Source organism: Ammospiza nelsoni, chromosome 1 (genome assembly GCF_027579445.1).
Source record: "Ammospiza nelsoni isolate bAmmNel1 chromosome 1, bAmmNel1.pri, whole genome shotgun sequence".
Taxonomy (NCBI): Eukaryota; Metazoa; Chordata; class Aves; order Passeriformes; family Passerellidae; genus Ammospiza; species Ammospiza nelsoni.
The window spans coordinates 131,657,446-131,684,295 of NC_080633.1; the positions used below are offsets into that span (position 1 = coordinate 131,657,446).

The 26,850-nt window shown below is 42.5% G+C and overlaps 1 protein-coding gene across 1 annotated transcript in view; it reads right to left on the reverse strand.

The window, feature by feature from the left end:
* The window catches only part of LAPTM4B (lysosomal protein transmembrane 4 beta), a 58,846-nt gene that overhangs the window by 30,941 nt on the left and 1,055 nt on the right, over nt 1-26,850 (reverse strand). Inside the window, exons 2-4 of the mRNA XM_059485670.1 lie at nt 10,088-10,199; nt 3,033-3,106; nt 2,309-2,431 (exon numbers count right to left, since the gene is read on the reverse strand). Of these exons, the coding sequence (XP_059341653.1) occupies nt 2,309-2,431; nt 3,033-3,106; nt 10,088-10,199 (309 nt within the window). The remainder of the gene's footprint in view (nt 1-2,308; nt 2,432-3,032; nt 3,107-10,087; nt 10,200-26,850) is intronic.

Below are 26,850 nucleotides of genomic sequence, written 5' to 3' on the forward strand. Positions count from 1 at the left end.
GGCATTAATCTCTGTAGCAACTGAGATTGGTGGCTGAACTCAAGTTCTCAGGCAGTCCAGCTCAGTGTCAGCCATGGGTTTCATTAGAAGTGAATCTGCTGGGAAAAGTCACAAGTGCTGCCACTGGGAGATGCAGAGCTGTGCTCACTCTGGGCAATGCAGGGGAGGGGCTTCCAGAGGATGACACAGAACAGCCAGATTATATTCCTGCTCACAGCCTCCCACCAAAGGACTCAATCCCTCCAGACAATGAGCCTGGAGAAGCTCTCCCACGGCTGACATCAGCTTTTGTGAAGTGCCTCTTGGGGTCCAACATTATTAATGGAAGTCAGGAGGAGCATGAAATCTACTGCGGATTGCTCTACTGAAAACAGAAACTCACTGGCAGATGGTCAGCTTGACCACAGCCCAGTGCAGTGTGCCAGCTACCCTCTCCCAATCCATGTGATACATCCTGTATTGATCTGGTGCTTTATTGTTGCTCTGAGCATCATGGCTGTAAAGCCAAACATCTCATCAAGCCCATTATGCCCCTGCCCATCTTTATTGATGGAGTCAGTAATCTTGTCAGTGAAGGAAAATGAGCTTGCCTGCAGGACTGATTTCCCATGAAACTGTGCTGGCAGTCATTAATAATTTTTTTCTGGTCTAATCCATTATCAATTGACTGTCCTCTCAGCCCCAGCCCTTCTGTTAATATTCTGCTTGGTAGCAGTGTCAGGCTAATCAGCCTATAATTATCCTGGAAATCCCCCTTGCCCTTTGGAGCACTGACAGTTTAGCACTCCTGAAGACCTGCGGCATTTCATTATCAGTCCAGAATATGATTTACAACAGCAAGACAAAGATTTGTGCAACCAAAGATTCAGCACTCCAGAGCAGCAGTACAGATCACAGAGTGCTGTGCTGCACCAAATCCCTTCCAAAACCTGCTCTTTCTATTTCTGCTACAGAAGGACCTGTTATTTTTTTATCTGCAAGGAAATAAAGGGATTTTTAGCACACATTTCAAGAGGAACAGCTGGTCTTTGCCCTTCCAGTGAGTCAGCTCCAAATGCAGCCCCAGATTTTCAGCAGAAGAGCAGAGGCCTTTAAGTGAACATTGACCAGCCTGTTTTTGTCCCCATCAAGTTCTTGCACAGTGACCAAGACTGAGTAAAATCTGGTTACAACTCATGCTCTGGGAGGTGGGGAGAGCTCTGCAGCCACACAGATGCTTGTGCTGCCAGAAGAGCAGGGCTGGCACCGATGCAGCAACAAGGGTCTGTAGGCAAAGGACAAGCAGCAAGGCTCCAGAAGTGGCAGTGCCAGCTGTAGCACTCCCAAACCATGGCTGTAATTTGCTCTTTTCCACTCATATCTCTGAGAACCTTTTGATTTATGCCTCTGCTTCTCTTCCAATGCAACATCAGCTGTGAATGCAGGTGGGTGTTAAGTAAGATGAAGGATAACAGGCTCCTGATACATCCCAGCTCTCACTGGCATGACACATTGCCTCTTGCTGCAGATTTGTGTGGCTACTTATCTGCCAGCTGGTTCTCATTACCTGTTATTTATACTGGCCAGCTTTCCATCCACACAACAAAGTTCACAGCCAAGCTAATCTGTATTCAGGCTCTCAAGGCAGATTTTCAGAGACATTTGCAGCACTGGCTTCTCCAGAGCTCTGTGACTCCACGTGAACCCTGCTGGATGTGGGATGTGCTCCTGTGATGAGACAGAGGCTGGTGGGCTCTTGTCTTTGCTTTTGGGGGTTGTGATCATACCTTGTACACTTATGCAATACTGGCCATGGATGTTTTTCAAGGCAGAATAAGAAGGGAGACTCTAAATATCCCTAGGACAGAATCCAAAATATTTTCTAGCAAAACCAAACCTACACTCAATCAAACTCCTGCCTAATTAAATGTGTTATAGCTACCAAATAAATTAAAAGGAGCAATAAAATATCCTTGAAAGAGTACCAAAAATAAGCCATATATGAATACAATAACTCTGAATGCAAAAGCAATTATTCATCATCCAAGTCCTGCATATATATATATGCATATATATGAGTCTCACTCTAAATGAATGGTGCTAGAGCTTTCATATCATTGCAAAACTTCTGAGCTTTTCACAAATATTGTAGTAAGTTACTAATGTAGCCTTGCAAGGATGTTGAATTCAGTCTGGCAAGGACTGAAAGAACTTCTCAAGGACTGTATGAGAAGGATACCACTGGCCAGAAATACAGGGCAGAAACTCCACCGTATAGAGGTTTTTCCCCCCAAAGCCCCCAGAGGTCTGTGAAGATGAAGTGATTTACCAGCTGGTGGAGGTAGTCCTGAATTGTGCTGGGATAGACGAGCACACTGATGGCAACCAACGTGTTGAGGGCAAAGTCAAAGATCTGGTAACAGAAGAAAGGGATGATCCAAGCTGCATGTTGCTAAAAAGGAAATAAATTAGAAACTCATCAGCCATAAGTTAAAATAGAGGAATATGTCTTTCTAGAGGAATCTAAGAAATATTTGACATTATGGAGTATTAAATCAGCTAAACGAAATATGACATTCAGCCAAGAGGTTTGGCCAAGGCAATTTGGCAGCTTTACCGCAGTCATATGTGCAGTGCAACTCCCACAACTCGCTACATTAGGAGATTCAGAAACCACACAATACTTTTCCTTTCTAATTAATAGGATTAATGTTGGAACAAACCACAGGCTTGGGAGGTGAATGGGAAGAATTCCCTTAACTTTGATAGGTACAAGATTCAGTTCTCTCAAGTCACCGTTTGCCCAGAGCTCACTCATACTTGAAACTGCAGACAATCAACACAACTGCAGCAGGGGGCCCTGGGGTACCACTGATCCAAGCGATCAGTTCTGCTGCCTCTTCAACTTCTTTTCCCTCTCCCAATTTTCAGCTAAGCAAGTAAAAAAGCAATTGTTAGAAAAGAGTTTTCTTAATTTTGTTTCTATGGAGTTGTGTGGTTCACTTTATTCGTGTCTCCCCGAATGTAATGAATTATCAAATGTAATGAATTACCTTATATGCACCATATGTAGCCATTGCACAGATCAGAATCATGAGGAGAGAAATTGCAGTGGCAATGCACATATCTGGAAAAGAGACATCAATGATTGAAGGCAAATTCAGAGCTTGGTTCAGTTATTTTACCACCTCCTTTGTGCAGAGCATCTCAAATGCAGGGTGGAGATGGAGTCAGGCGCATTGTTCAGGCATTGCTGGAGGAAATCTCTGGCTTTTGTGGGGAACCTCCTAAATACAAGAAGCACAGACAGTGCTTCTATCTGTTCAAGTGCTGGCACTTACACTGACACTGCGCAAACCACTACAGCCTCTATAAGACCATGGAGATGAATGGTCTGGTTTTTCTATGGATTTTCTAAACTCAGGAGCAGTTTTGACAGGACTGTTTTACTCGTGGTGCTGATATCTGTAGTGAGAATGTGTCTGCTTTTCTGCATTCCAGATTGCTTCCTCACCAACAGCTGCTGCATACCATTGCTCATATATCTCTATACTGTAAAAGGAGCAAAACTGGCAGATAAAGTCATCTTAGCAGAAATAACATCTTGAAAAATTTCATTTCAACCAATAATACTACAGAGATGTATTTATTAATGGAAATGTATAATTGTCAGGAAAGGTAAAGCATAAAGGAAGGAAAACATTCTATTCTTTAAAGCTTTGATTGGACAAATTACAGGACTCCTATCTTTTTATTCTACTGCTGACCAGCTTTCAATTAACTCTTTATTCGATTTAAGAAGTTCCTAAGCCATGAACAGTTGGAAGGAGATCCTGGGGGAAAAAAATCACATGTTTGGTCTTTTCATATGCACATCCCTAGGTAACATTACAGATCACTGTCAGGAGATCAGAAGTGAATTTCTGAACTTGACCTTACAATGAGTTTGGGAGTGCATGGAACATTGTGCTTGTTTTCTGAGGTTAAGCCAGTGCACAAAGAGGACGTGAGGTATATAGGACATGGCTTTAGAGATCCCACTCTGTTGCTATCTGTGAGGTCCATCCTGTTCACATTGCTGTCACCAGGTGTGTTTAAACTACCTACCTCGATGAGGTACATGAAGGAGCTCTGAGATGCACAAACACACCACAGTGTTCAGGATGTTCACTACCCTGACTTTGGAACCATTCAAAGTGTAAAGATGGCATCATTTCACCACAGAACTGCCACAACATCTAACTCCAGCACATGATGAGGGGCATGGAACAGTCCTCAACTCAACTCCCTGGATGCAACAAAATCAGATCCTGGGTACGTGGCCTGGAGCCTTCAGCCAAGTCTCTGAAGGGATGTGGCAGCTGTGGACAGGTCTCACCTGCCACCAGCAGGAAGCAGTGCAGGCTCAGCCAGGTGATGGCTGAGGAGGAAGGACAGGCACCAAGTCTGATCTGTCATTATTTCCAGCCTACCAGAATGATCATCCATGTAGAGAACAAAAGACCCAGTCCTTGATCCTCCTGTGCCTGAGGGAGCACAAACTTTGCCCTAGATGGCACCAATCCAGATTTCTGCATGCAGAGAGGAACCTGAGACCTGTGAAGCTGGAGGGAAAATGAGCAAGAGGAGACTGCTGCTGGCAGGTGAGGACATGTCCAGAGCTGCTTGTGTTCTCTGGCTCCTTGGGCACTGCACCTACCAACAGCAGGATTAAGGACTTCAGAACCCAGGTTTCCCCTTTTCCAGAGCACTGCCTGTGTCCTAGATTTCAGGATTCTTGTTCTCTCTCTTTTGCCCCCAGAGTTTGTCCTTGTGATTGCATAGGAACTCAAATGCCGCAGAAAAGGTCCTATGGCAGGTACTTCCTAATTAAATGGATTAAATTTGAAGGACAAAGTGCCCTTTCCTGGCACTTGGAGGAGCACATTCAAACCACTGTGGTCTGATGAGGCCCTGGAGCACAGATCCTTTCTCACAGTAGAAATGCCTGAATCTTTGTCTTATTGTCAGAATCAGCAGGTGTCACCCAGGAGAGGGGCCTGCACTCAGCAGCGAGTTTAGCTCACCCTGGTGCTCCCTGCTGCCTCCACAGCGGCTTCCTCCAGCTCAGCTCATGGGTGCTACACGATGCCACGGGGAGGCAGCTGGGCCCCCTGCTCATCATTCGGCAGGGAATGACACCTCAGTCATTCCAAACTGCTCTTCAAAGGCACCTACTTCTCCTCTTAGAATGTGTAGAGACTCCAGACAACCAGTGCAGTATTTGAGCTGCATTACCTCGAGCAGTTTCTAGGTTTTCAGGAGCTGTAAAGGCTGTGCTGTGCCTGTTAGAAGTGATCTGAATTCTGCCCTCAAGAGGAAGAAGTATCCACAAAATATACCTCTACTAATAAAATATATACCTCTACTGCAGCCTCTTAAGACACTTCTGGTTGTGTGGCCATTTACTCTGGCTGCCTACATATGTCCTGTGAAATCAAAATTATTTTGAATAGACCAGATACACTTAAGGTAATGAAAGAAAAGAAGTGAAAATTGCTGCTGTAGCCACTAACCTCAATTGAACCTCTTGTAAAAGAGGCTCATGGATCACTATTTTGATTCTGACCATCAGTTTGGAGGCATTGCTTATGCATTTGTTCTTGATCCCAACCACCTCCTTCCTGCACCTGGGGGGAAGCTGCTGCCATTGTCATTTGCAGCAGATGCAGGAGTCACAGGTTCCACTTTGCTGGTGACTGTGGCAGCTCTGGTTCAGAGCCAGAGCCCAGCAAACTGTGATGAGCTTGACATTGAAGATCTGGTCTGCGCACTCCTGCTCCCTGTCTCCAGTGTCTCCCTAACTGTGCTCCACCATGCCAAGTCCTAGTTGGCTCAAGCTAGTTCTTTCTCATTTAAGGCTTCATTGGGTTTTTTGAGCTGTGTCAGCTTCAATTAATCAGAGTGAAACTAGATATGCAGCACATTAAATGAGAAACTGACAGGGGTGTGTGATTTTTTTCCAGCCATGCTGTGCTTTCTATGGCTAGAAGGGCTGCACTTGGACTGCTGAAGGGGTTATCCAGCCTGTTTGTCCTAGATGGCTTTCTGAGTTTTCTCCTTGGTTTTAAAGAAACCAACTGAGTTTTTTAATTCTTATACCTTGCAGTGACATCCTACTTTCCTGACTCTCTGGAGAGAAGCTGCTGCTGGGGCTGGGCAGAGCTGCTGCCATGGGGTGCACAGCAAGCTGCAGCTCAAGCTCCCTCAAATCACCTCAGAAGTATTTCCTTGTCTTCCTCTCTCCTCTTGCAGAGGTGGGTGCTGCAGGGACAGGGAGGAGCAGCCAGCAAGGCCAGTCCCTGGGTGCGGAGTGATGAAGATCTCAAATCCCCATCACCTGCCCCAGCCCTGGAGTTAATCACTGGCCCTCAGCTTTGAGAGCAGGGACCAGAAAGCTGCAGATCAGCAGCCTGCAGCCCTCCCTCAGTCCACTCTCCCAGCCTTATTTATCCAAGAGCCTCCTGACTGCCAGCTGAGGATTACTGCCTTGCTCTCTCCTGCAGGCTGCTTGTGCAAGCTTGATGCCCCTGCTGCCAGCCACCAGGCAGCCCCTGGGTCAAACCTGCACAGCAGCAGCATTTTCTCCCTGGGAAAGAGAGGTGGACAGTGAGAAGGAAAGAATATTCTGCACCTTTGAGCCCAGCACATTTACTCTAGAGTATAAAATTAGAGGGGAAGATGCTGCCCTGAATATCTTATACTGGGAAGGGATTTAGTTTTTTGCCTCTCCCTATATCTGGGACTAGTACTGTATAAGAGGTGTTGATGGACTGGGACAGGAATGTACCTACTCCACCACTTCCTTTTATCCCCCAGCAGAAGTCCAACCATGCTGTCTGTAGATTTCTTTATAAAGTTTTTCTATTTGAAGTAATATTTTCAAGTCCTGGGTGGATGTTATATTCAGCAGAGAGATCATCACATTATTGTCCCCTGTCCTGAGATGTCTGCCTGTCTTGTCTGCCCATCCCAGGGCAGGGACATGGGCAGATTTTGACCTAAATTGCTGATATCAGTGTCAAAGTTTCCCTCAGTTTCTGTAGGTCATGCAGAGGATTTCAATCCTTGCTGTCATGTGGCCTGTGAAGTATCACACACACATCTCTGACACTATGACAGCAGTAAATAAAACCAAGCAACACCCACTGCTTGTTTGGGCTGTTGACATGTCAGGATGATGATCTGTGTGTCTGGAGAAGCTGAGCAGAAGGCTCAGGCAAAACCCTCTGGGAAGTCAAAATTAATTAGAGGGCTTTTCCATCTCCTGCTCTGAGATTATTAGTCTTTTAACAGCAGCAGTATTACATTGAGCAGCTCACACATTTCTAATTTTCCCTAGTCCAGCTTCTAAACTCCCTCAGGAAATAATGAAAAGAAAGACGAGACTAAATGGGCTCAGCTGAATATCCAGCACAGGAGGAAGCCCAGCATTTTACCAGGTTCTGGGATGTACATTTTGGGGAGCCACACACACCACACACACTGGTGTGCACAGCAAGCTGCAGCTGGAGCAGCTTGCTCCCTCCAGTACCTCCCTCTGCCACATGGTTACATCTTGGCAGAATTTCTTCCCCCTTGCTTCCTTTTCTAGGATAGAAGGGAAAATAAATAGCCTAGAGCTTTTTTTTAAGTGTTCAGGTAAATCCTTTCTCTGGCTAATCAAACAGGTACTTTGAAGCCTCTGGTAATGCCCTTGGAACCACACTAAATCCTGGGATTGGAACTGATGTTGCTCTGGTATTTCCAAGCAGTTTGCACCAGACTGGCTTTGGCTCTGCAGGTGGCAGGAATTTTCCCCACTGCAGGAACAGAAAATTGAGAATTCTCCATAAACCAGGCACAGCTAGAAATAAATCTGAATATGATTATTGGGGGAATCCTGGTTTCTTGGAAGTCAAGGAGTCAAGGGAAACCTGTCATTAACTTCATTTGACTACTGTGACACAGCTGATAAGTTTTTGGTTTTTTTTTTTTTTTTCCAGATGATTTTTTCAGATCTTTTATGAGGGATTCTCTTACAGGAGAGAGAGAAAGGGAGTGACAAATGTTACACGTAAACTCTGTGTCTGCATTTTTTAATTGTTTGCTATTGATAGGAGGATCAACAGGAATGAGAATAACGGGTATCAATGTTTGTGTCATTATTATTTGTCAACAGAAGTACATACAGATAACAACTTTGGGACCTTCTTTAGAATAAAAAAATATGTATCTTCCTGTATTTCATACACATGGTTTCAGTGCATAGAGCTAACTGGAAAACACTGCTTCAAAAAAGACAAATAAAAGTAAGAAAAGAGCAGAGTATGTGGAAGTTTTTCTGATGATTTATCTCATAATAAAACATTTCATTACATTTGAACAAATACAGTCATGCTTAAAGAATAGAAAAAAGAAATTATCTCCTGCCAGCTATTTCCAGTAACCATAAAAGTCAATATCTTGACTCAACTGCCTTTACTCAGTAAGGCACCAAACCAGAGGGACTCAAAGAATAAAAGGAGACATTAATTCAAGTGTTCATTCGTAATTTAACTGCCTGTGAAATGTTCCCTTTACCAAATGGAAATGAGGTTGCTCGGCCCATAAGCCACCCTTTCACAGTCTTGCAGGGTTCACTTCAGAAGCCTTGACAAAAATATACAGAAAATACAATTTTCAAGTGTAGATGGAAATCCCCAATGTACTTTATCTGACAGCTACTGCATTACAAAACAGAATTACAATTTGAAAGCCTTGGGCACTGGCAGGCCTCTGATGTCAGCTATATAAAACCACACTGACAGACAGTTATTACCAAGGTTAATCTCTGAGAATTAGGACAAGGCAGTCAGTTTTAATATGTCAGAATCAGCTAGGAGCCCATCTGTATCTACTGCGGTCCTTACTTTCTTAAATCCAGTTATATAAAAAGATTTTTAGTCGGAAGTTGTAGGTGGGTTTTCAATGAAGACACAATAAAGTTGCAATCACCCCTTATCATTAATTCAGTGTAGATCCTCAAGGCATATCTGCATAAAGACCTTGTGGAAATAAGCATCCTTTCAGTGATACCCAGCATCTCTCACAAACAATGGGCAAAATTTTCTTCTCATGTGTGGGGCTATTGCTTCTCCTACAGACATTTTTATTGACTTCAGCAGGAATGAGGAAAGGACTTAGAACCTTTAGCTGTGGATGGGGGGATTCTGAGCAGAAAGACACCAGTGTGATTAGCAACAGATCTCATTTCAGACTACCATGAGAAATGTTGAATGTAACCATTGTGAGCAGAAATGAAAATAAACAGACATTTTTATCAAAATCACATGGAGGGAAAACTTTACTAGATATGAATTAATTAAATCAACAAACCACCAAATAATTTGGAAAAGTTATGGAACAAGGAAATATTCTCAAAGGACAAGAGTTTTTGTAGGAGACATAAATGGCCTAGCTTACCCTTCTCTGAAACTATATTAAAGATTTTCTATGATGCCTTTCAGTAAGAGAAGGAATTGCTCTGTGTTATTGCTAATATGCCTGTGACTGTACAGTTGATATTTGCATTTGCATCCATTTGAGCAGGTTTCTGCAGGTCATGCCAGATGCACAGGGGGTGCATGAACACATCCAGCATGAAGGAACACACTCAGCTGTCTGAACAGCAGCATGGGTTCCTGTGCATGTGCAGGCACTTGGGATGTGGTGCTGCAAGATGCAGAGACTCCGTATCTCCCTCTGGCCTGCAAAATTCCCCTGGGGATATCTCCCTCTGGCCTGCAAAATTCCCCTGGGGATTTCAGCACCATGCTCAGGGATACATCTCCCTGCCAAGGGCTGGCTCTGCCCCTGCCAAGTCAGGACACAGCAGAGCAGATGGATTGATTACTAGTAGGTAGGTGGCAGATAAGGTTACTACTAGGAAACAAGTTTGAGCTGTGTCATGACACCTTTCACAATAAAAATGAATCTGCAAGATACAAAGGTGAAGCAATCATTAAAAGGACAGTAATTACTGAAATGATAGGACAGTTACATAAACGCTGGAGCAATGAGTGCTAGTAATTAGGGAATTTGTACTTACTGGCATCATCCATAAATTCAAATTCACCCCCTAATTCAGCACTAGTCAGGTGGTACTGGTCAGGATCAGTCAGGGCACTCAGCAGAATCAGCAAGACCACCGAATTTATAATCTACAGAGAGGAAAAAGGGAAAAAGATCAGTCTGTGAAAGTAATCCATGAAAAACCTCTGGGCAGCACACACCCACCATGTTTCACACCACCTGATAGAGACTGTTTTCCAACTGTACAACTGTAGTATTTAACTAACACTGTAATTCATTTCTTTAAGCTGGTAAACAGGACTGACTTCTTCCCTCAGCAACAGCATGAAAATTAAACAAAATGTAGATTACCTCTTTTCATTCTGACTCTATTCCACAGCAGAAAAGTTACTGCTGCTCTTTCAGACTATAAAACACATTAGCACATTCACCAGTCCTTCTGAGATTATTACAAATGGGTGCTGAAATCAAGGACTATCAGCATGGCAGAACCAGAATTGGGGACAGACCCTGTAAAACTGCCGGATGACCAAAGAGGAGCTCAGTTACTGGAAAGGGCTGTGTTCTAAGAGGCCATGAGTGAGGTGCTGGCTCAGGTGAGCTGCTAAATGAGGAGGCCTGGGGGGTGGCAATGTGAGCCCCGTGTCTGATGCTCACATTCCTGTGTCTTATGGCACAGATGGACATTCACAAGGCCTTGGCTATGAAATGCAGTAAGTGAAAGAAATGCCAAGAATACCAAGTGATCCAGCAGAAGCGGATTGTCAACAATCAGCTATGGACGGATTGGAGAGGTAGCCAAGAGCTGTATTTTAAAACAAATCTGAACAAAATGCTCATATTGCTTTGAAGTGAAGAGAGCTAATTGCAGAAAAGAAGATTGCTCAGCATGAAATAATACAGCCAGGCTAAAAGCTTATTCTACAAAACTAGGAAGATAACTGGTGAAGAAGAAAAAGGAAAGGAGAAAGCTGAAAACAGTACGCTTGGAAAGATGGATTTCATTGCTTTGGTTCTCACTTCAAAGTCATCCTAATCTGATCACAGGTTACTAACAGCAACAAGAAGGTATAGGTGTAGCACAGGTTATTTCAAGACATAACAGGCTAGAGACTTTCTCAGGTAAGATAAATCCTTTTTGATAGGGAAATTCCATCAAGTCCAGCTGATACCAGATCTGTTAGCAATCTTTGAAAACTGCTGAGAATAGATTGAGTTCACAAGAGAAGAAAAGAGCAAGCACAGTTTATGCAATTTCAAAGCAGGAAGATCATGTAACGAATTTCTAGATAGACTGAGAACAAAATAAGAACAGATAATCAAGCAGTCTCCCCATTAACACTTCAAATTTGTATGGTGACAAGTAACAATCACCATGGGGTTGTCAAGGACAAACTGTAAGTAATTTATCTTATTTTCCTTCTCTGACAGAGCAAGAGGCCCTATGGATAGGGCAGAAGCAGTAGATCACATCTCTGCATCTTAGCTCCCTTTTTTGACATTTTGAGATTCTCACAAATGAGCATGGAAAACCTGGTTTGGTTGAATGTGCAGGAAGGTGAATGCACTGCCAGCTGCATAACTGTACTGAAAGAACAGCTGTGACAGATTTAAGGATTCACAGCCAGCAAAGATACATTGGTTAGGGTTTTCCAGTGTCATTGAGAGACTTGTTAAGTCACTTGTAACCTCTACCTTTCTCTAATTTGCAGACAAGTTGTAAGAACTTTGTGAAATAAGATTACAATTATTTTGACCAACTAGAGCAGAATTCAGACAACAGAGCACAATTCAGCTCCAAAAAGCATAGAGTTCAGCTTTGTGGCTACATGGTGCTGGGCAGTGCTGCAGAAACCTGGGCAGTAGATGCACAAACTATCCTCCCACTTGCCCTCCATGGGCCTCTGCAGAAAGGATTCAAAGTCCTAAAATGTACAAGGAAAAACCCTGGGGAGGATCCTGCATCAGAGCAGAGGGCAGTGAGACATCTGGAATGTAGGACAGGTAAGGAACAACCAGGGGTTGCTTAGCAAGGAAAAGGCAGGCGGAGATGCTCTCAGTCTTTTATGAGCAGAAAGGTGGGGGAAAAGAACAAGGCAACAGATCCACTGGCTAACAGTAATTCAGAAGCCAAAGAAAATTTAAGTTAATGTGGCGAACAATTAGAAAAGAGGCAGATAGAGATTGTCTGGAGGGGGTTAGAGATTGTCATTACTGCATTTTTACATAGAGTAATTAAATAGCTCTGTGTGGGGAATGCTGTAGCATGGTCTTGTCTTTCTCTTGGTTTTGAAGACATCAGATGGTTATCAAAATTCAAAGTACATTCCATAAATCTTACTGGGTTTTAACATCATGTATAACTCCATATCACACTTAGTTCTTGTTTTATACTCCTCTGTAGAAAGCTAGAAGATATAAGCCAGTAATAAATATGTTACCTAAGAAGACTACTCAAAATATCCAAGGAATCAGAAACAATAAATGCATAGAGTGTTGCTATTTAAAGACATATTTTTGGGTACAGATATAGCCATGAAAATTCATAAAATACTGATCTACACACTCTACTTTCTCCTTATGGATATGTCCTGATTCAGATTATGTGATTGTCAGCATTGCCTTAAATTCTGTATAAGACATAGATTGTGTTTGCCTGATCTGAAGTCTGCTGCAGTCAGTAGGAATCTCTCTAATGCTCTTTAGTGCATTACTTTTCTATCAGTTTGTTCTCTAGAGATGCTCATAATCATCTGAGCACTTTCCAGCTGTGCTGTCAGCAGTGCAAGTGAAATACACCATGTGCTTGTTTGCTCCCTCTTTCTCCCAGAAATGTGTGCACAGTTGGGTGTATTGTGTTCATTAGGGTTTTCCTTTTGTTTTGAAAGTGATGTGACTTGAATTTTGAAAAATGTTCTAATGCATTCATTATGTCTGTCTAAAAACTTCCTGATGTAATGTTTTCCAAGGACACACAATCAAGGACAAAAGCATAAAAAATTATTCCCTGTTGGTATATGCAGTTAGTATGAGAGTTGAAATCTCCATTCTAGGAAAAGCAAAAGAGATTCCTGTGCTCTTTTGATGGGGCCAAAATTTCCTTCAAGATGTTTTACACTTCTTCAGCAACAAATTGGGTAACAACCAATCAGCAATGCTTAGAAAGCATTTTAATTATGCAAAGCTGCAGGAAGCTGCTAAACCCTGTACCTTCCCAGTGAGACACACTGTCCTTCTTTCATGGATGGAGAAACTGAAAGGTGTCCATGGCCATACACCAGTGGGGTTGCAGCAGGATGCTCTCCCTGGAATGGGGCAAAATAACTTGAACAGTGTCCTGTTTGCAAAGCTGTCAGTGGTAAACAAAGAAGGGGATTCATGCTGCCTTTGGTGTTGAACAATAGCTGAAGCCAAGTCTGACTCAATCCCGAAGTTAAACACTCTGATAGTGAGATAACAATGTGGCAGACCTGCTAAAATACCTGGATAAAGGAACAAACGAGTGCCCCTGCTGATAGTTTATCTAAAGCTCTGAGCTGACACAGCTGGGCTGGAGGCAGAATGGCTGACAGACAATCACCCAGCTCCAAATTGAACAGCAGGGCCTTCTACCACAGCCCTTCCTGCAGTGCATGTGTGGGCACCTCTCCCCTGAGTGGGGATGCTCATCAAGGTTACCTTTCAAGGCTGAGTGAAAGAAACTGGCCCTTGGTCACTGATATGGGTGGGTAACATCGATCTGTTAATAACAATTAAATATCAATTAATAATTTTTTTGCTAGCTTTAATACAATTGTTTCAATATTGCTTTGCGGTGTACTATAATAGTTGTTATATCTCCTATACTGTGTTATAGTGTATAATAATATACTGTGTTATAGTATATAATAATTCTGGCTACAATAGTTTTGTCTAATCATTATAATAATAAAACCATTATATTTATTTATTTAAATATATCTGGTTTGCTGTCCTTCATCCTGTGGGACAAAGTTGTATAAAGGTTCAGTTATACCTATATAATCCTTTTGACATAAACTGTTGATGAAGTCTGGGGTTAAGACTGGATCCAGCCATACCCAGACTCCTCTAGGAGGAGTTTAAAAAGCAAGGGGATCCTTTCTACACCCTGTAACTCAACAGGAGGGTTTCTTTAATAAACTTTATCAGAAGCTCCCACTCTGCCCCTGACAGGTGCTCAATAAGAATAAAATGCAAGACTTTGCACTGTCAAGTCAGGACTGTGACCACAGGGTCCTACAGCTGATAGCACCCAGTGCTGCCAGGGGCTCAGGAGAGGAGCTCCAGGGACACTCGGCCTTATCTGACCTGCACAGCCCCAACCTGGGCCTGTCCCCACCCCTGCCCATGGCCCAGAGCCCATCCAGGGCAGCCTGGGCTCACCAGGCCCGGTCCCAAGGGTACAGGACACGCCAGTCCCCAGCCATGCTCCCTGAGGACCCTGCAAAGGCACGCTGCAGCTAGTCTCCAGCTGTGGCCCTGGCCCCAGCCCTCTCTGCTTTTGGTTGGCACCCCTGGTTTGTCCCCTGCCCTGCTGGGGCTGGTGTGATCAGCCCCAGTTCTGCCTCTGGGCTCAGTCCCTGCAGGATGGTGTTCAGAGCGCCCTAACAACACACTGGACAAAGAACCTACAGAAAGTCCTAAAAATGCCCAGCTGTGCCCTTATTCTGATATGGAAATAAAATAATTATCTTTAAAAAATCCAAAATCTTACTTCTCTGGCAGCCGGATGGAATTACATCCACTTTTTTAATCAATGAAGGGGAGGAAAATAATAAATAATGCTTTATAGAAAATAATAAATAATGCTTTATAGAAACCACAGAATGTATGAAGCCAAGGAGAAAGAGGAAATATGGAAGAGACATCCAGATGTTGGAGCAGTAACTGGAGTTCTTGCTATGGGCTTATAAAACATAATTTCAGATTTGAGTAGAAGACACTTTAAGCAGCAACAGCTCTGTGAGAAAGGTGCATGCAGGCATGAGCATGAGCAGGTGATGAGACTGGGACTGACCACCAGCCACTGATGCTGCTTCCACTGCACTGTGATAAAGAACCAGCAGATCAGGCACAATGTGAGGCAGTTCTGCTGGAGAGGATGTCCAGTGTTTAGGATGCAAGGACACAACCTCATGTCTTCCACAGGCAGCACCCAGCAATTATAAACTATATAATGCACGAAAATTTCAGAATTCTACAGTCAATAAGTCACCTTTTCTCCATGTCTTTGGTTACAGAGGTCAGCAATGAACTGTGGTGACCCACAGGAATAAAATGCAGGGGAGAGGTGTCAGAAACCACTGCAGCAACAGGTGATCAGAAAACAAATATCACTGTCATTTCAGACCTTTTGTAGAAGTGCAGATGCATGGTATCTATCCCAGCTTATCTAAAATAAAATTAGTTCCAGTAGCTCCTAAGAGCCTGCCATTAACACCAATCTACTGATGATCCCTAACTCAAGCAGACAGAGAAATGCTTTGGCCAGCAACTTACACAAATGTCTGTAAACACTGAAAGAATGGAGTTACAATGGCTTGCCAGGAGCTACAATGGCTTTCAGTCAAGAATCGAAATAAAATAGCTTTGTTAAAGGAGTTTAAGAAGAAGAAATATTATGCTCACTTTAAATCAATACACTGCATTAAAAACAGTGATGTTTCTATTGAAGTCTACAGGTTCCCCTCTACAAATATTCTACTGCAGCTCTCCCAAGGCTTTCTAATGCAGTGAAGAGAGATACCTATATTTACAGGAAAAAAGAAGAGCTCCCCCAGCTTTATTTCCATTGAGGGTTCAATCTATAACTGAATCCATGCGTGTAGCAGTCTGAGTGTTATGGGTGGTGAAAGGTATTTGTTCAGTTGTAATTCTGTGACTGCTTTCAGCCTCACTGAACTCAAGAGAGATCCACTTAAGCACTCTCCTTAAATCTCAGCATTGGTGGTGAACTAACTCCCTGCCTATGTCCCTTTTTGCAGTTCCAGAGCTGCTTTCATGACACTGGGAAGCCCTGTAATATGTAGGAACTGGCACACACACAGTTCTAGCATATTTTTAGTACCCCTCAAAACTGGCATGGTTTAGTTTGTTGTCCTCTACAGAGATACTAAGGAAGCAAATTGCCAAGGACATTAATTTTAGTAGTAAGAAATCCTAAACATTTTTAGTAAAACTTAAGAAAATCTCAAGCAGAACCCCTGTACCCTCTTCTCTCTCTCCAAAAAACTCTGTTCTATACAGAAATGATAGAAACAAAACATCAGTCTTAAACTATTTTTGCTCCTTGAAACTAAACAGAAGAGTATTTTCTAGCACCTGGATATTTGAAGTCAGTATCACTATCAGAAGAAGTAAGAATGAATGGAAAATGTCTATTTAAGAATCTCAATGTCTAATTCACCCTATCTACCTTTCCCTTTTCACTAGGCATGTTCTTTCCATATTTTCATTTTTTTCTTTAGGCATAAAAGATCTTAAGAAAAGCAAGAACACTTTTGTTCATCAAAAGGACAAAAGAACTCTACAAAGGAAAAAAAATCAGGGTCAGGATTTAACCAGCTCATGGTAGATTTGCACTATCTGGGGTGCATTTCCCAAACTTCTCTGTTAGTGTAGATAATGAATTAAGGTTTATTGTCCCATATAGGAAGATTTTTCTGTCCGTTCTCTGTCTCCCTGTTAGACAAAGTTTTGTGTTTGTACGTGTTCATTGGGGGCTTTTTCTGAACTCTGACTGAAGAAGAAACAAGGAGGCAATTTTATCAATAGAGGTTTTTAGCTGAGTGCTGTGAAGAGCAGGCAAATAGCACATAAGGAACAGGAAACAAGCTGTCCCTTCAGTGTGCCCATGTTTCTTGACGAGTCTCCCTGCAGTGATTCAATCCCTTTCCCTCTGGAGGCACAGGAGCCAGCACAGCACAGCCAAGGTGTGAACTCCAGGAGAGGAGGAGCAGGAGAGCCCTGGCTGTCAGAGCAGACACTTCTCCCTTTTCCCTGCTGTGTAAGCCTTCTGCCTCATGCTAATGAAAATGTTTCAACTGCCCAGGGCCTGGGGACAAGCTGCAGATGTGTTAGTGATGCACAACTTAATGAGTGCTCCAAGTTAGAAACCCAGACACCCTCAACTTTCACCCTATCTTTTCATCCAATGGAGCAAAACAGCCTGAACAGAAACAGAGAGAGGGACACTTGAACTTGGGTTAAAAGGGAATCCTTCACTCCTCTGACCAGTGAAACACATTATCAGGCATTATTACTGAAGCCAAAAGGTTGAAGGAATTCAGAAAAAAATTATTTATTTACTAAAAGGAAATGCAAGTGTTTAGTCATATCACAAAAGATCTGAAAAACAAAATATAAGCCTTCCTGCTTCAGGTGACTGCCCAACCTTAACACTACAGGATAATAAAAGAAAATGTTGTCCCTGAACAAGCTGTTCTTTCTCTCTGTGTGGTTTCTCAAAGCATGGTTCTAGCTGCTATCTGAAATACTGCACTGGAATAGGAGGAGCACTAGTCAGATCAGAAGTAGCAATTAGGATTTTATATTCTTTAATTTGGAGAAGATAGGGTAGAGTCCGCAATTCTTGTCACTATTTTTCCATACTACTTATGAGAAGGCAAAGAATCATCCAGGCAGGCTCAGACTAGCATATTGCAAAGTCCATATTATGGAGAGCATATAATAGAAAGCTGCATAAAGTATTTCAATCAGCTTTTATACATAATTTCAGCTTTGATTGCTATGACACTCAACATTGAACTCTAAAGATTATGCTGATTAAATTGATATAGGAAGTCCAGAATAATTTACCAGCACTCTTCTATACAAATGACTCAACTGCTGCCTACTGCCAATCTTTTAATAAGTTTAAAACCCAAACCACAAGAGGTCTGTTATTAGTGAAATATGGTAATGCTTACATTTATTTAAAAAAAAATAGATGGACAGATTGTGCAATATGCACAAGAGGTTTCTGGCTCCCTAGAGATAGAGTTTAGTTTGTTATATAGTTGTGAGAGACTGAAATGTTATGGTGTGTGGCTCAGATATTGTTATGAAGGACTTTTTGCCCATTAGGGCAAAACTGTATAAAGAAGCTGCAACCACCAAAGCCTTCCTCTATCTGAAGATGCCTCCTGAGGGTAACTTGGGACTGTGAGTTAAGCTCCCTAAGGGAACTTGGGATAAGATAAAGGTGACGCTGTTGTTCAGTCATCTCAGGTCTAGGGAGAAGGAGACAGACTGAAGGAGAATGAACTATCCCCAGAAAGCCAAACCCAGCAGCTGTCCTGAAAAGCAGCTCTGGCTGGGATTGAGGCGGGGAGGCCACAGCCCACAGCCTCATCCTCTGAGTCTGCACAGACTCTCCCCAGCCAAGGGGGCAGGAGGAGCTTTGGGTGTGTGGCACAAAGCAGAGGCAGTGAACAGCCATCCTCCCCTACACCAGCCCCACAGGCCACATTCATGAGAGGCAGCTGAGGGGGTGCCATAATCCATCACAGACCCCCCAGAGTGCTCCCAGACTCATTCCTGGGGCCTTGCAGCAGAGCACTGCACGTGATGCAACTGCTCCAGAGCCTGTGGCAAGAGACTGTGCCACACCTGTTCCTGCAGGGCAGCTCCCTGGGCATCCCCAGCTGCCCTGATGTACATTAACCCACTGAAATCTGTGGTTTGAGGGACCCTCACCACCAAGGAGACCAGAAGAACAGGATCAATAGGACACCATCAGGATCCATGGAGTGGTGATATTTTCCCCTTAATCTGTCTCTCTGTCATGCTCTTCTTCTCCCCCATCCTTTTTCTATTTCCTTCTATCTCTTTCTACCTCCTATTTGCTGTTAAATAAAATCCATACTACTGACTTTGGCATATGGTCTTGCTTGCACCTTCATTTGGGCAGAGGCATCTCTTTCATAATTTTAATAACAGAATTGTAACATTATTTAATCTTAGTCCCTCCCTGGTTTAAAGAAATAAGCTATTTGTATACAAATTTATCAGTGGAGTCTTTGTTGCTTCTCCATTGTATTTAAAGCAAGTTGAACCTGTATCTAAGGAAAGTCCTGAAAATGACTGCTGAGGTCTTCTGCCCAGCAAGACCTCTAGGGAAATATTGGTGGAGAAATATAATCACATATACAATTATATCATTGTCAGATCAACTCACAATTTCTACTAAAGGTCATCTTGGTTCAGGATGCAGTGGAGAACTAGCAGAAAATTGGTATGCAATAAAACCTTATTAGAAAAAGGGTTGTTCAGGTGGGATTTGCTTGGTTTCTGCATTTCTCCTTGACTTCCAAAAATGCATGTTTGAGCCTTGCAGCTGACTGAAAGCTTGAGGGCAGAGCTGCTGAAGTGTGACTTGATGTGAGCTGTGGCAGGTCCCACAAGGTCCCACTTTGGTGTGGCCTTGTGACAGAGGCTGAGCCATCGCTGTAGCTCCTACCCAGGCTGGGCTGCCCAGGTACCCCCTGGCCCTGGCCAGCTCTCTGTGTGTCCTACAGCAGCGCCCAGGGCTTCTGTGCTCAGAGTCCCCTCCACCCTCCTGGACTCGGCCACTGCCCTGCTGAGAGGACTGGGCTCTGCTTTGGAGAGCAAGACACATACAAACACTTCATTAAGAAAAAAAACTAACAAAAACCAACACCAAAACACACCAAATCTTTGATCCATGATTCTTATGTAGCCACCACAGGCAATATCCAGAGAAGTCATACAAGTGACTGCACCCTTAGTGCACTCTGCAGCCCAAGGCAGGGATTTAGTCATGCAAAGAAGAAGTGGAAGGGTGGTACAGTACAGATAATTACAGAAATAGTAAAGAACAGGATCACATGTATCCTGTCTGGCTGGCCACAGCTGTTTCACTGTTGGGAAATGCATCTCTCCAAGGTGAAAATCTCCCACAAATCTGTGTTTCTGCCAAAAGCATTTGTCTTGTCTGTTTTAAGCAGCTTAATATATCTCTGGATAGAACAAGACCTTGCTCAGCACATGCTAGCAACAAAATGAAAAGCAGTCACAGCACTCTCAAAACCCCTTTCAAGGCTGAGTACCAGGATAACAATAGTTAGAGCTGACTGCAGACACCTGAAAAAGAGCTGACCCTCAGGAGGTCCAGGAACAGTGTGCCAGGCTCATGTCCATGTTAATCTTCAGGGACGCCTCCCTGGCAATTCGCCTCACGCTGACCAGGAGCACTCTGACACCTTCAGACACAAGTGTGGGTTTTTCCTTCTTATTCTGCTCTTTGGAGATTTGGGACTTTAAACCTCCAGCCCTGCTTGAGAACAGCACAGAAACTGCCCTGCACATCTTCAAGCCTCGGCCACTTTAAACTTCCAGAGTTTTACAGTCAAAGCACAAGCCTCACAATAAAACAAAGAGAAAAAGAAAGCAATCAAGGAAATTAATTCCTGGCTATTTTGCAACATCCGTTCCATATGTCCAAGAATATATAAGACTAATTGCATTTTCACTGACGTCAGTCTAATCAACCATCAGTTTAGGAAGCTTAATGTGTTCTCCTCTGGCTCACTAGGAAATACATATTAACCTTCAACAGAACTTCCAAACACATTTGACTTGATTAATGTAATACCTCCTCTCCTTTCTATAAATATATTCATGATTTTTTGTATAAAAACCCAAATGTAATTACAGCATACTGAACTCTTAATGGGATTCTTTCCTTCAACAAGCATTTATGTAAACTTTGCTCCTCTTACAACCAACCATCTGTTTTTTCACTGAAGGGAATTTATTATCCAATTGAAGGCCTTAGTAAGAAAAAATGGGTATTTTACAAAGGTTTGCAGTTTCTGAGGTGATAATTGTATTGATTACATGAGACAATTGTGTGATTATCAAAACAACTGATGCAGATTATCAGCTGTCATTGCTATGATTACATACTCCATGAAATATCTTACTGTGGTATTTGGGGATATAAGAAAAACTGCCTGTGTTAGGGGATTAGAGCTTAAAGACATTTTCATAAATCCTTGTGTTGTGTCACAGACTAATAAACAGTTCAGTAAGTGCAAGAGCCGCCCAAAAGACCTTTTCAAGAAATTTTATCCCTCCAATAACTTAAAAGGTTTTTGCAAGAAAAACCAATTTTAATAAATGTTTTCATGTCATACTGATGTATGACAGAGTCTGGGACAGACTAATAAAATGCTGCTTCTACCTCTTTCTGCAGCACAGGAAACACACAAATATGTTTTTTTTTCACCTAGAGCAGAAAGCACAGGTAAAACTTGGGATATGGTGTACCAATGAGCCCATCTTTTGCTCAGATAACCTTTTTGGCCTGCTCAGGGATGGATTCTGTCACACAGGTAAGTGATTAGGCTCTTTGCAAGCTATTTTATTGATTGTGCCATTTAAATTCCTCCCATGCTGTCCTTTATTTTGCAATTCGACTGAAGAGGGCCTGAAGCATGAATTGGAGAAAAAAGATGGGATAAGGTCCTGCACTGCTGAAACCTACCTGGGCCTGTGCACAGCACAAAAGAGTTCTTTAGGAAGTTATCCTGATGCCATTCTTGAAGCTAATACATATTAAATTATTTAATAATGTATCTCTAGAGAAGTTACAGTCAGAATATGGTTATTGAGAAGGTCCTTCAGATAAGGTCATTTTGTTCATGCTAATGATCATTATTAGTCTTTAGTTTTTGCTGTGACATACATAAAATTCATACATGTGCTTTCAGTTTGTTAAGTAAATGACATACAGGGCCTGAGCAGGTATTTGTGTGCAGAATCAGTATTTTTTTTCCCTCTGGTCTTGAAGACAATGAAATGGATGTGATCCAGTCCAAGAGCATATACCCTGAACCTCCTCTGACTCCAGTCTCAGCTGGATATTCAACATGTACATCAATCATCAGGGAAGCCTTTAAAAGTAAGATTAATATTCTCCTCTATTCATAATGAATTCCAAGTTTTCTCTCCACTCTCCACAACAGCAAGCATGTGCATAGGAAGAGTCTATTGAGTTATTGGGGAGTGTTACTGTTTTTTTTCCATGATCTTGTCTTTCATCTTATGAAGTACAGACAAAAGAAAAACTAATGATCATTTTACAGACATGGCACTTGGGACATAAGTATTTCATCAATTCAGCCATTTCTATTAGAAGAATTGGGAATCTCATTTAATTTGACATTATGACACCTTCACTTGCTAGTGGAGAAACTTCACGCACTGCTGACACTACGTCTCCTACCAAGGGATGGGAATTGGGAATGTCATGGGCATCACCCAGCTCTTCCCCCTGAATATACAGCCCAGGTCTTGGCCATGGACAGGAAACACCTGGGGAATCCACAGCAGGCCCCATTCTGCAGGAATGCTTTCCCCAGGGCCAGCAGCACTGGGCTGTCACTGGAGGTGCTAAAGGTGCAGGATAATCCCACCCAAGCCCAGCTATATCCCACTGGGACAACACTGGAAGAGACATCCCTGGGTGATGTGAAGGAACTGAGCCTTCAGTGAGCTGGCTGCTATGGCCCTTCATACAGACATAAAGCTGAAAATCCTTTATTTTTAGTCCACTTCATTCCATATAAAGCTAATTTTCAAAGTAAAACACAAGGTCTCATATCAGTATTCATGAAAATTCCCATAACCTGACACTGAGATAACACATCAGGCTTTCTGATTGTGTCGTTTTGCTCTTTTCACAACTTCAGTTCTTTTTTCAGTTTTCAAAATCTCCTGATTCTCCCAGGTTTAAAAATAATCAAGAACTTCTTAGAATTTCTTTCTTTTCCCTAAAAAGGCCTTCACCGCCTGTTCAAGGGACCCTCAGGCACAGGTTTGGTGATGTGAGTAGTCTCAGACAGTGTAAAGCTTGCAGGAGAGCAGACAGAGCAGCTTGGAAGGCTCCAGTGCAGGGATATTTTGTTTACATGAGCAGTCACTGCTGATCTCTACCCCCTGCCAAGTAAGCCAAGATTACTGAAATCTTCTAACTGGTATTTAAGCACATTGCCATACATGCTGTTTTGCATGAGGCCTGAAAAATACCAGGACATAAATGTGGCCTAGTCACAAAATATATATTTTCACTCTCCTTTTGACATCAGATCAAGTTCACTCTACCAATCTTGTCAGGGTGCTCAACCTTAAATCAGTGAGACCACAGCCCATTGTGCTTTTCTTTTCCTTTGCAATGTAAGTCTACTACCAGTATATATTTTCATCATTAGGATTCAATCATTTTACTAAAAGAAGACTGGGACAGAGATAGATATTAAACATGCTTTCAACAATATATTAAAAAAAATCCAGAACTGAAATGTCACAACCAGCAATTCATGCCGAGCTCTCCACAAATAGCAGCTCAAACATTTAACCCACCTTGGCTAAAAACTTCAGCTCGCTCTATTTATGTTCTTACTGCACATCCTTCAGCGAGGGCCACACAGCTCGATAACCTGTGGTTATAAAAGGTTCTCAGCCTCCCATTAGTTTTTATTTTTAGCCCCTCGCTGTCAGGAGCTCCGGGAGGGCAGGGGCTCCCCAGGGGTGCCAATGGTGAATGCTCAGCACGTTCTGCAAGAGCGCCTTGCCCAGGGCCAGCAGCTCTGCACTGGCGCTGGAGGTGCTCAAGGTGATGCTGCAGGGCCCTGGGGGGCTGTGGGACCGCGGGGAGGAGCAGCCTGTGCCCAGGGCTCTGCTCTGCTCTGCGGCACCGGGCACACACAGCTCTAACGAGAAGGCTCCTTCTTCTACTGTCTGTTCTTTTTTAAACTGGTACCTTACAATTCCATCTTCTCCCCACCAAAGCAACCAAAAATAATCAGAATTCCTGCTATCTCAGATGGTGTCAGTGGATCCTCGGGGTGTGCAGAAACCCCACTGTCAGGAGAATGGAAAACCCTTCCATGACACTGTCAGCACATCTGATGTTGCTCCTTGTGTTTAAGACAAGGAAAGTGGAGTCCATTTCCTCAAGAAGAAGACACGCTGTGTATATAAATGCTGTCACTGACAGGGGTGTTGTTACTCTGACTCACCAGCACTGACTGGGTCACTTGGGAGCTGAAATGCCAGTTTCCCCCGGACTCCAGCACCCACTGGAGATCAGAACTGAAGTTGGCTCATTTCAGCATTGTCATTGTTCTAAGCAGCATAGTGACAAAATTCAGCTATGGGAAGTGACTTTCTAGTTTAACTTGGTTTGTTTTTTTTAAATACAACATTTGTAAGACTTTTGTGCCCCAAAATGTTTCTGCGTTACTACTGTGACTTCTGATGTTATGTTATAATACAGACAAGTGTACAGTCCATCTCAGATAAAAACTCAAAAATTAATAACCAGCCAAACCAAACTGTTTGAAATAAACATTAACCCTCAGTCAGCCATATTGCTGACATTTTAATCCTTAGCATAATGTTTGTATTTAACATTGCAGCACCCTCTGTTAAGCTTTTCTCCCCAAGGCAGCACGCTAGTCCCTGAAGTGTGGGCTATTCTGCAACCCCATTAGATATTCTCTTCAGGAAATTTCCCCTGGCTACTCCAACCTTTGCAAGTTACTTTTTACACTGAAGTACCTCAGTGCTCAGTGACTTTATGTATATAGTATTATTTTGCTATATTGCAAAATCACACAGCAGCGTGTTATATTACTGTAGATGAGCACCAATGGCTCTACCAGGAAGAAACTGCTGAAACACAAGAGCTATAGAAACATTAGTATTCTGAGATCCATCATGTTCTAAAATAGAGTAAAGTTAAATATTTATTTCCCAGCTATTGATACCTTATGAGACCATTGTGAGTCTGTGGCTGCTGTGCTTGAGTTGGGAAAGCCCCTTGGGAAAACTTTTGTGGGAAAACTCCCTCAACAGCAGCATTGACAACTCCATGTGCACTCAGCTTCCCACTCTCCCCACTATTTGTGGGACTCCAAACACCCAGTTAAACATTACAACTAAATTAAAACATTAAACTTAAAGCTGATTGATGAGGGGGTTGCAGAATATGGAGACACAGCCCTGGGGCTGTGCCAGCACTGCTCAGCAGCAGACAAAACCCTGGTGTGTGATCAACACCTTTCCAACTCCTGGTGCACAGCGTGGAACCCAGAGGGTTGCTATGGGAAAATTAATTCCATCTCAGCCACTATTTTTTCCACATTTACTCAGACATTAAATTCTGCCTCCTGAAATTCTGCTAACTCAAAACTGGTTCAACATGCGAAAATGTTGTGTTAAAAGTCTGCCAAAACTTCAAAGCTACTGCTTTTTCCTCCTTCAGATGCTTCTACTACTGAATCATTGTATTCGTTGTCATAGAATTAATAAAACTTACGCCTCACAGGTAGTGAGAAATGAAAAAGCAACAAGAAAACTATTCATTCTCAAGGTTGATATATTTCCTCAAGTAATTTCCTATAAGGAATAATGGCAAAGGATATGTAGAATAGATATTGGTGTTGCAAAAACTCAGAGAGGGTTTTTGAACTTTGAAGTAATGCTCATGGGTCATGTGTGGTTTGGAGTAATGCAACCACCCAAAATACATGCAGAGAAAAAAAAATGCCACCAGAACATCTATTTTTATGTTAACCCTTAACAGCACATGGTAATAAAACCATGATATGGGTTTATATGGGTTTATATGTTATGTTATACGGTTATGTAACCGAACTATAACTGCTCTTCTGAGCCAAAGAAATCTATTTGTGTTTGACTTTATCAGCCAGGGCCATTCATTCAAGGAACTACCCCTTCCTTACTTTTTGTTTCCTAACATAATAATCAATCAAAAAGGCTTAGCATTTATTATCTACATGCATCTAAATATCTATTTTTAATTATTAAATTTAAAATTCAAATACTTGCAATAGCAAAAGAAGCACAGAAAGAAATGTGTTCTGTATCAGTTTGAAGTAATTTAGAAATCCAGCCTGAAAAAGTTATGAAAGCAAAACTATCAAGAACTGTAAATCACGAAATACCTGCTCATAGAAAAGGAAATTTAAGACCAAATTTTGCAGTAAAATACTATGTGAAATTCGCCCACTGGTATTTAAATGTTTATAACAGATTAGGTAACAGTCTTAAAAGCTATCAGACTTTTCTTTGTATCCAAGCCCAGGTGATGCACCTCCCTCTTCCTCAAATAACTTTAGGTCCACTGAACAGATAAAATATCTATATCCCTCTCTCTGTGGAGCCAATGTGAAAAGGCTTCGTTCAGCTGAAGGCAGAAAGAAATAACAAGCTCCCTAGAAGAAATGTTCAAAAGCTTTCAGGTCATATTACAACTTAGCAAAACTTAATTGCAGCCAGGCAAAGAGAGGCATATTTTACAATATTGTCAGTATTGTACAGCTGTGGATGTTGCTATTAACCATATTTTATTAAACCAGGAGCAAGAAATGGTTCAACTAATGCACCATTTTCTCAGTGGTGAAATACATATTTTACAGGACATAGAACATTTTATATGATTTCTAGGACATAAATGTCAACCTAGCTTTTTTATTACACGGGTTGAATTTATTTAATGAGCTGCCTTACAGCGGAGGCAGCCCTGCATTTTTCACTTGCTTCTGCGGGGAATTTCAGTAGTTAGCAAATGAGCCCGGGTCTAATCTGCTTCCGTCTGCAATCATTTGAAAAATGATGCTTGGCAAACAGCTCTGCACAGCCTCGCCATCAGACGGAGATCGATTCCTCACACCGAGAGACGGAGCAGGCTGAGAAGCGCATCCACGT